At 41.1% G+C, this 10770-nt stretch overlaps 1 protein-coding gene across 1 annotated transcript; it reads left to right on the top strand.

The window, feature by feature from the left end:
- Nucleotides 1–6844: 6844 nt before the first annotated feature.
- On the top strand, nt 6845–10399 carry LOC130193650 (phospholipase A and acyltransferase 4-like). Its single transcript, XM_056414265.1, has 4 exons — nt 6845–6914; nt 7548–7668; nt 8834–9132; nt 9368–10399. The coding sequence occupies exons 1-4, from the start codon at nt 6897–6899 to the stop codon at nt 9497–9499; spliced, it is 570 nt and encodes a 189-aa protein (XP_056270240.1). The 5' UTR covers nt 6845–6896; the 3' UTR covers nt 9500–10399.
- The last annotated feature ends 371 nt before the right edge of the window (nt 10400–10770 follow it).

The following is a 10770-nucleotide window of genomic DNA, read 5'->3' as shown; positions in this document are numbered from 1 at the left end:
TGAAAAGCATCAGAATGAGTTCTCCCATGAAGCAGCTGGTGAACGCTCTCTTTCTGCTCTAAAAGCTGGAGCACAACCAGAGAGACACCTTACGGTTGTACGCCAAAGGAATAGTTTTACTTTTAAATAGTTTTTTGAGAAATTCATTCACTTTTACACTTTTATACACATCAATCCCATGTGTGTGTTAATTATAAATTGGAGTCAGGTGTTGGTTGGTGAACTTTTTTGATGAAATTTGAACATAGTAAAAAAGGATCTGGCAATAATAAAACTCTAGTTTAGTTTGTCATTCATTAACATCATTCATTAAAATCTGAGCACTGTACCTGCCTAACATGCCCTGATTGTTCATTAATATACACAATACTGCTTTGGAATTCAAGTCTTTTCATGTTTGGTTGAAGACTTCAGAACTTAGCCTCAATGTAAAACATCAGCATTGATGCGGTGGTGGGGCGTGGTTAGGCTCACTGCACAGGGGGAGGGGTCTGGTAACGGTGCTGGTAGGTGGTGGAATTAACCCCAGCTACAACAGATGTGTTGGTTTGTGCATCTCCCCGATATAAACTCAAGTAGCAGGCGTGGATGGGTGAAGAGAGCGTGGCGGGAACCGCAGCCGACGACACCCGCAGGAAGGTTGGTGGACGGACACGGAACTGCACAATAAATAATTGTAATGATCAAAGACTATAAGGCCTCATGAAATAATCTTTTGGGTCAAATATATAACGCCTCGGTCGCTAAGGGGGCGTCATCATCCAAGATAAATCTGGAGTCATTCAGTCTCGTAGTCTGTATTCATTTGTGCAACTCAATAAGAAACCTTTACTCATATGAGTTTTGTCACTTTCATATTATCAACTAAAAAGAAGAAGAACAAAAAGCATCTCCTCAAGGACCAGAGGGAATGGAGAGTTGTTTAGAGGAAGATAACAGAAAAGACTGGAGTTCAAACAGGTGTTGAGATCAGTGACTCCATGACGAGCCTGAGCATGACCCCCTCCCCTAACACTAGAATACAACTAGAGACCAGAGCATCAGGGGTTGGGCTGCTCGAGCGCCAGTCACAACACCGACCACAGCCTACAGTCTGCCCGCTAGCTGTGGTGTGGCCCTGCTAGTCTCCCTGCCGGCCCCCTCTGGGGGCCTGCCATTGGGCTTGTGCATGGGAGCGCGATGCATGCAGTTCAACTCGTGCGTACGTCATGGTTGTGCCGTACTCCGTTGCGGCTGTTAAATGGAACACAAAATGACAGAGATCCATAAAAGAAATTAGAAATTCATCAATTTGGTCCATTAAACATATTCTAGAATATTCATTGTTTTATCCACATTCAAGTCACGATAGGGCTAAACCAGAGGTTAGATGGCTCTGCTGGTGGCAGCTTCTGGTGCGCATGTCCTGCCCACAGTCCCAGAATGTGGAGAACCAACAGCGTACTCACAGGAGCCATTTCTACTCTGCAGCTCTACTGTTGTGTCTGTCTGCTGGCAGGTTATGGGTGAAAGGGTCACTGATAGCTGGAATACAGCGCGCTGCTCCAGCCACAGAAGCGTGATCGTTTGTAATGCTTGTTCGGCAGCGGACTTCTTTCTGTCCTGATAAGATGTGGGGGAACCTGCTCGTATCTGGTAATTACTTCTTCACTTCAAGACAAGCCTTTTCAGCAGGAAGCTATTGTTTACCAGGGACGTGTTCTTTTAGTTGTATGTGTTCTGAAAAAGCACATAAAGTCTAAAGTGCAGCACAGTGCAGTTCTTTGGACTGTTTGGAATTGCAAAGTGAAGTTTGTCCACCAAACAGGGACAAAATAACAGAGACATACAGCATGTACCACATGGCTATTGCATTAAAGTACATTATGTATACTGACTGATGAGCAAAACAGGAACCCTTCTACACTACGAATGAGCACATTTACACACACAACCTTGTTTGCTTTAATTGGTGTGGTTTGCAGTTCTTGTTATGCTGCCAGGATTGTTTCTATTGTTGTTTTCTGCAATACCTTATGAAATGTTTTAAGCCAAGAAAATTAAAAGTGCTCCAAACAAAAGTAATAGCTTTCGGAAATGTGTGAGCATTTAACAAAAAAGTGGCAAAAGGATAGCAGACATGCACATCTGTGTAACGAGCGGACACTGACACTTGTTTCTGGCTTTTGTCGGAAAATACACGAAGAATGACTTCAGAAGATATTATATGAACCGTTGAGGATGCATTGAGCGCAGTTGTCATGCACAGATATTATAGAAACAAACAAGGTTAAAAATGTAAGAAACAGGATTGTATGTAATCCCGAGTTTTGTTCTGCCTAACGATACGGTTGAAAGACGCCCTTGTTCTGTTTCGGATCAATAGTGCATTTGTGTGCATGTCTCGGTTGGTAGAAAAAAGGACAATCTCAAACAAACTGCCCCTAACGCAGGAAAGAAAGACAGGCTCGTCCGTGTTTTTCAAATGTTGCTTGAACTTTTCAAAAAGAGCTGATAGATGAGCAGGGAGGGGGCAGTTACACAACAGTGGGCCGTCGTTGCTTGTGTGGAAGAACAGAAGTAACATTTCGAGGGCCGAGTTGACAGAATGATCTCGAGCCAGTGAACCGTGTCGGGCATGTCATCTATTGGCACTGCCACATCGCTTCTCAAGATGAAGTAAATCAGTGCATTCGGACACCACAGAGCTGCTCAGCGCAGACATTTGAGGGGCCACATATCACTGTGAGGCTGTCGTGTTCGGGCGTGTTCACAAACATTCGGCTGATTACTCTCACAACAGACCTGCTTATGGGCAAGTGGAGGACATCCACTTTAAAAACAGGCGGCGTCTCCTTTCTCTTTGCATGTGAAATGAGATTGGGCATCCAGCTGACGGCTTGACAGTCTGTTGGCTGTGTGCAGCACTCGCCTGAAGCACAGCAGGGGGCCAGCCTGCACGGGTACTGAAGCAAAAATTAACACGGCCGCGTTTGTCCGCTGCCGTGCACAGCTGTAAATTACATGTGTCACCGAGTCCTCCAACGGACCACGGTGTCGCTGTCCATGGCGTTATGGTTCAGCTGCAGCTTCCAGCAGGTGGTCCAGCTCCGTCCATCAGCTGACTTCCACACAGCGAGTGAATTTATTTCATTTAAAGAAATACATGATAACTCTCATAGACTTGCTGCCTATCCCAACCGTAGCTATTCCCGGTCAGCGGCTCATCTCTACAGTCTTGCCAGAGATTTGCAAATCTAAGGTTACGCAACTCTCAATATACAGCCCTATGACAACACAAAGCCATGCAAGATAAAATAGTAATTAGGCTGCAAATGACTGAAAAAAACTTGACTTTGAAGACGTAGAGTCTTGAGTTTTCCTAAAGCTGATCACACCTGGCACTCTTGCAGAATAGCAGTGGGTGTCTCTGAGTTTTTTAAATGATTTGATAAGAAATCCATCTATTTTCTGCTGCATATCTGAGGTTGCCAGCTAGCTAAGGAAGATAATCCAGATGTTGCTTTGACCAACAGATTTAAGCTACAACTATTAATTAGTGCTAAAACATTCCTCCTTTCTCTCCCAGAAGACCTGCTGTCCCACTTCCAGATTATTGTTGGTCCTTATGCTATTCTCCCCCAATTGTATTGTACAAGAAGAAAAGGTCCACCAAGCTTCGGCTCCATGCCACACGCTTGTGGTTTTACTTGTGTCATTTGGTATGCGAGTCGCTAATTTGACAAATGTCAACTCACTTTAGCGGAGACCTGTTTTTATTGTCACCAGCACACAAACTCTGAAACCATTGATTCAGTGGCAGAGCAGGGTCGGCGGTCCGATCCCCGCTTTGCTCGTCCATGTCGATGTGTCCTTGGGCAAGACAACCTACATTGTACTCAACACTGTGCCATCGGTGTGTGGATGGTTCTGAATGTTAGTTAGTCTTGATGGGGAGGTGGCACCTTGCACTGTAAAATGTAATAAGTTGACTTTACTTGAAAAAGGAAACCGATTGCCTCAACATTTCTAAGTAAAGTAGCTCAATAATTTTAAGTTCTTAAAAATAAAATCAATGAGTTTAGGCAACTGATGTAATTGGAGTAAACATTAGTGAAATAAACTCATAAAATGTCAGTTCAGATAACTTAAAAGATACGAGTGACGTTAACTTAAAAATCTTTAAGTATGATAGCTCCTCCCATCGGTGTATGAATGGGTGTGAGTGGGTGAATGATCGCAAGTACCACCTCACTATCAATCTGTTATGCTATGAACTATAGTATGAAATAAGTGTTATTTTTGATTAACTGAGAAGTGTTAATCAAAAATAACACTTCTCAGTGAAGTGTAGAGTAAAATAATAACTCTTACCAGAGTTGAGTTAACTCTGAAATGTTAACACTATGTTCGGTGTTACTTTAATAATAATAATGCATTTCATTTTTATCGCACTCTTCCATCAAAGAATCTCAGCGTGCCACACATATAGTGAAAACAAATAAAACCGATTAAAACATAGTTAAAGCAACCCATAAAAATAAAAAAATAAGAATGTAATAGCTGACAATAAATTAACTCAAGGTAAAAAATGCCTTCCTGAATAAAAAGGTTTTTAGGCCAGTCTTAAAAGAGTTCAGTGTCTGAGTTGCCCTCAGGTGGTCAGGGAGACCGTTCCACAAGCGTGGCGCTGCCGAGCAAAAGGACCGGTCGCCCATGGTGCGGAGCTTGGTGTTGGGGACCCGAAGGAGCGAGCGGCCTGTGGATCTGAGGGTGCGGGTGGAGGTTAGGGGAGTGATAAGTTCTAGTAGGTAGGGGGGTGCATGTCCGTTGATGCATTTATATGTGAGTACTAGGACCTTGTAGTTAATCCCTAATGAAACAGGGAGCCAGTGCAGTGATTGGAGAATGGGTGATATGTGAACTTTAATAATAACTCGAACCAGAGTTGCATTAACTCTGAAATGTTATCAGTATGTTACTTTACATTTAGCTGACAACTTACAATGTTCCATTCATACACAGCTACAGGGAACAATTCAGGGTAAAGTGTCTTGCTCAAGCACACATCAACTAGGCCAGGGATTGAACTGTCGACCCGCTGATTGAAAGACGGACCTGCTAACCACTGACCCACAGTGGCTCTTTAACAATAGGGACCATATATTTACTGGCTTAGTGTCAATGTACTCTTTAATTGTATTGTATAACTTTTGAGCCGTCAGAAATTCGATATTTCAAGACACAAAAACATCTCGAGTGTAAATTGAACTCATAGAGTTTTTCTAAAATGATGCTTCTGCTGGAATATCAACATTTGATATAAAAAATGATTTAGAGAAATTCTTTCTAGAATTAAAACTCAATTGGAAAGAGGAAGGAGGGGGCAGAGCTTTCCAGAGTAACAGTGAACGTTGTCATTGACATGGGAGTTTTACTCTTGCTCTAGTTGTAATGACTCTGAGAGAGTCAATTCACTTTAACACTTTATACCTAACACAAACATGTTTAACTCTGAATATTTACACCAACACTGGGGGCTATTTACTCGAGCTAGTGTTGCAATAACTCTGAAAGAGTCAATATACTTTGACACTGAATTTTTAACACTGGGGAATTTACTGTGTAACTAGTCATTCACACCCATTCATACACCATGAGGCACAGCCTACGGGACAAATGAAATCACATTTACTCAGTAGAATCACACTCTTACATATTTATAGCATCCTGTCTATGGAAAGAGTCATTTTAAGAGTAACCATATGTATGAGTTTGGTTATTTGCCCATGCAGTCTCAGATGAGCGAAAGTAATGCAATACATGTTTATGTATATCTATATTTTTATATATTCAATTCAATTCAATTCAATTCAGTTTATTTGTATAGCCCAATTTCACAAATTACAAATTTGTCTCAGAGTGCTTTACAATCTGTACACATAGACATCCCTGCCCCAAAACCTCACATCGGACCAGGAAAAACTCCCAAATAACCCTTCAGGGGGAAAAAAAGGGAAGAAACCTGCAGGAGAGCAACAGAGGAGGATCCCTCTCCAGGATGGACAGATGCAATAGATGTAATGTGTACAGATGGACAGATTTAGAGTTTAAATACATTCAATGAATGTGACAGAGTGTATGAATAGTTCATAGTAGGCATATTCCGCGATGGAGACCTCCACGATCCATCAGGCAGATGGCGGTGGGGAGGAGGAGTGGGCGGAGTCTCAACAGTGGGCGGAGTCTCAACAGGACAGTGGCGTAGTCAGGAGCAGGAATTCCACGACCCAAACCTCGACGATCCATCAGCAGATAGGATCTATGTCGTCTCATAGGGTCCGATGACCCCATGAGACGTGAAGTCAAAAGGACTCCGGGGAGAAAGCAGAGTTAGTAACGTGTGATTGAGAGATGAAAATTCATCCTTAAGGAGAGAAAAAAGAGGAGATAGGTACTCAGTGCATCCTAAAACGTCCCCCGGCAGCTATAAGCCTATAGCAGCATATCAAGGGGCTGGACCAGGGCAAACCTGATTCAGCCCTAACTATAAGCTCTGTCAAAGAGGAAAGTCTTCAGTCTACTCTTAAACGAGGTGACTGTGTCTGCCTCCCGGACTGAAGGTGGAAGCTGGTTCCATAAAAGAGGAGCTTGATAACTATAAATATATAATATATATAAATCGTTAAGTGCAAATTAACCTTGGTATTTTGACAGTTCTTCATAAACTTTGTTCATGTGTAGCTTGTTTGAAGGAAGCATTTTTATATGACTATTGAGGGAATACTTCCTCATTGTATTGGCCAATCAGCTGCCTTTTTCCTGTTCCACTAAATTCCAAACAGTCGAAACCAGTTTCTTCCACAACACACCCTGCAAACTGCCTTGACACAGGGCTCTAACTCAAGGAGTCGGCTATGGATTATCAGAAGCAGGTAAGAACTTATAACAATAAAATAGCACAACCCTGATTTCTCTCTCAATGGAACAGTGACAACAAATATTTTGATTATGATCAGCCATCTTATAATGTTGTAGCACCTGTATTCTGTATGCATCTGACTTTGTTATCCTGTAGGCAATGTAAAGATAGTCAGTGTACTGTAATAGAATACTGTAATGTGTGTATGTGTACAGATTGTAAAGCACTCCGAGACAAATTTGTTATTTGTGAAATTGGGCTATACAAATAAACTGAATTGGAATGGCGGTGTGACTTTGCCAATGGAACTGAGATTGTCTACCAGATGATTATGTAAAGAAAACCCTATGAAACTCATTCTGCATTTTTGTACTACTCAGACATCCGTGCAGCCAACCCCCATTGAGCTAGGTGTCATTAAACTCAGAACGTGACTTACAAACACACAGGCGTGATTAATTTGACATATAATGACCATAACCAGTATTTACCATTACTATGGAACATGTGACAGTGACTCTACCTGAACTCAATGCAATCTAGTTAAACCTGCTTTCAGGCTGAGCAGGGAGTGGTGCAGGGTGGAGATGTGTCTGATCTAATAATTGTCTTATCATTTACTGTCGTGTTTTTCTAATGATTAAAGGTTGAAGAAATCATACCCACTGCCAAATTTGGAGACTTGATAGAATTTGCCTACCCCATCGGATATTCACACTGGGGAGTTTATGACGAAGATGGATATGTAATCCATTTTGCTGTTGCAGGTGAGAACAACACCATAGATGACATAGCCTAGATTTGTGTTTGTTTTTGTTGAAACAGAAGAAGACAATGCAGTGTGATACAATGTTACCTTCTTAAAAGTAGACTCCGCTGCAGGATGTTGGCTTCGGGGATGAGGGCCCTGGGGCAGTTGCCACTTTTTCCTGCTTGGTTAATTACCTGTTTTGACATTTACTGGGAGGTTAGGAATTTGATGTGTACGGTACCACTCTTTGAATAAGACACCTTTCCAAAAAACTCAATAAGCTTTAACCTCTCTAAACTGTGTTGGTGTGTTCTATATAAGATTGTCTGATATAGATTTCTGTAATTGTACATGTTGATTAATAAGAAACATAGTTATTAACTTACACAAATCTTTCAAATTGTAACTGTAATCTGGCCCAGATGTTCCGCTGTTCCATTAGAGAGATGTTCCTGTTTGTCTTAAGAGCTAAATATAAAGTCATGCCAAAAGCCTGTCCACACCCTTGCAACCCAAAAGCTATACTTCATAAAGCATTAGTAAGTGATATATTGAAGGATACGTCTTTCTTGTCAACAAATGCCTGCAATCCATGAAACTGGATTAGACGACTGCAGTTTGTGTGCAGGCCTCCTGACAGAACTTACCACTGTACTCACACAGCGTAACGCACCACACTCTGCCTGCTTAACAATGTCATCTAATACATGTGATTTAAAAAATAAAAATGTTGTATTGGGTTTGGGTTCGATGTTTCCAGTTTCTCACTTTATTTTAAAGCTTGGGAGAAGAGATGGGCTCACACCGCCATGTCAACTTCAGGAGACCTAAAATGCTACGGATCATCTTCACAAATCTGTTGTTTTCATTGTTTGGCACTCAATCATTACCCCTTTACAAAATAATTGTTTTACACTCTTCTATAGCGCTGCATTCGCAGAAGATAATGCCAACTTGTAAATTCATGTAGTTTCTAGTCTCAGAGCTACCATACAAGGTGCCACCTGCCCATCAGGACTCTAACCAACATGCACACACATTCACACACTGCAGGAACTAGTTTAGTGTATCGTGCTCTTCATCAGTGGCAGAAAATCAAAATGATGCATATTCCAACATGGCGTTTGAAAAATGTCTGTTAAAATGAATGGACATCCCAGAAATAAACTCTCTTTCTTTAGATGAGAAGCAACTGAAGAACAACATACGTATGTACCTACAAAAGATCTTCCCGGTGTGTGGTGACCTTCTTCTCGGGGAGACCAGGATCCGCAGAGTGCCTCTTGGTGAGGTGAACGTGCCGAAAGGCGTCACCGTCTCCATCGGTAACGACCGTCACAGCGTGACACCGTCGGCATCCGAGGATATGAGACTACGGCGGGACGCCCTTCTCGATCGGGACTTCCAATATCAACTTCTCAGCTTCAACTGCGAGCACTTTGCCACTTTTGTACGTTATGGGAAAGCAGTGTGCAACCAGGTATGAATTTAGCAGTGCAAAAATGATCTTCTTGCAGTGTTATTGATTTTATTGAGTCATTGATTCTGCCCAAACCAATTATGCTGTGATGAAAGCACCATGTGATTGATGAAAGTGAGATAACTTCCCTGCAGCAACTTGCTCTTTGGCCAAATCAGACCATGTTTAATTTTCTAGGAACTTGCTGACCATTAATGACCTCTAAAATACTGTTATTCTGTTGTTCCTCCTATAGATTCCTACAAGACCGAAGGATAAAGAGTGTGAGGCGGCAACCGCATTCTTCAAGAACGTCGTCAGCCCTGAAGAAACTGTGAAAGAACCATTCAAAGAGACCTCCGACTTCTTTAATTCAAATAGGTGGTAGGAAGATTAAGCGAACAATGGTGTAAATCATAAATGTTTTTTTTTACTTAAAGAATGTTCATTTATTAATAAAATTGATCAGATATACTAATCAATCACAAAGTCTGAAACCCACTGAAGGGCCCTGGGTGTGTTCTCATGCCACCTGTATAATTGTAACCGAAGCTCCAGCATGTATGTATGTTAGCGAGAGGAAGAGCAGGGAGGTATAAGTGTAACCCAAAAGGTTAGCTCAGCAATAGAAAACATTTATTTTCATTGAGCATGACAAGGGCATTGCTGGGGTCATGGCAATTATGGAGTGTTGCTTGCTGGACATTGATATAAGAGCAGGTGCCGCAAACTGGTGATGTAATGTGAAGTGCCAGTAAGGCTTTACAATGGGCACATACCAATTAGCATTACTTAATACATTATTAACCCTTAACTACCAAATTGGCTCGTAAGTATTTAATTCATGTTGACCAAGGTAACATGGCATACATTATTTAATGTTTGAAATCATGTTAGCATGTAGTAAGGGCTTACATGTTAATGAAGGCTCGAACTAATATTAGTAAATGTGTTAATTAGCATTATGTCATCAAGTTCACATCTCAGACATTTCAAAGAACATTGCATGAGATTTAGTTGGATCTAGCGGTGAGGTTTTAGATTGTAGAACAACAAACTCTTTTTCTACTCCAGCAGCCTTCAGTCAGGAATATAGGTAACAATAGGATTGTATTACTACAAGGAGCTACTCTTGTCACTAATCAATTATTTCCCACAAATAAAGAATCACTTTTAAAAACATGTCTGATGATTTTAAATACAAATAAATTAAGAACAGAATTGAGTTTATGCTAAATAATAAATGGACTTGTAATCATACTCGCACCCAAAACAATGTCTCACCCAAGGACACACAATATTTTTTACAATATATTATACTATGATATGATTTAACCCTCCTGTTACATTCACATTTACTAACATATTTTACCCTTGGGGTCAATTTGACCCCAGCAATTAAAACCTCCAGAAAATTATTAGAATTAATATTGTTTCCCAAGTTTAAGTGTGAGGTACTTTATGTTTGTTTGTTGACTACCTAAATAGCCCCTTAAATATATTAAAAAGTTGATATTTCTTATTTGTTTGACACAGTGAAAAACAGCCTGGGGTCAAATTGACCCCAAAGAACACCGACATTAAACATTGAATGGGGTCAAATTGACCCTAAAGGTAACAGGAGGGTTAAGAGGTTCCGAAGGCATACTATGATATATT

Source organism: Pseudoliparis swirei, chromosome 5 (assembly GCF_029220125.1).
Source record: "Pseudoliparis swirei isolate HS2019 ecotype Mariana Trench chromosome 5, NWPU_hadal_v1, whole genome shotgun sequence".
In the NCBI taxonomy this organism is placed as follows: domain Eukaryota; kingdom Metazoa; phylum Chordata; class Actinopteri; order Perciformes; family Liparidae; genus Pseudoliparis; species Pseudoliparis swirei.
Note: the sequence above shows the minus strand (reverse complement) of the source record. Positions and strands in the feature narration are given on the sequence as shown.

Coding starts and splice junctions, on each gene's coding strand:
- LOC130193650 (XM_056414265.1), top strand. Junction 7,669..8,833: donor AATCCATTTTGCTGTTGCAG/GTGAGAACAACA, acceptor CTCTTTCTTTAG/ATGAGAAGCAACTGAAGAAC. Junction 9,133..9,367: donor GGAAAGCAGTGTGCAACCAG/GTATGAATTTAG, acceptor TTCCTCCTATAG/ATTCCTACAAGACCGAAGGA.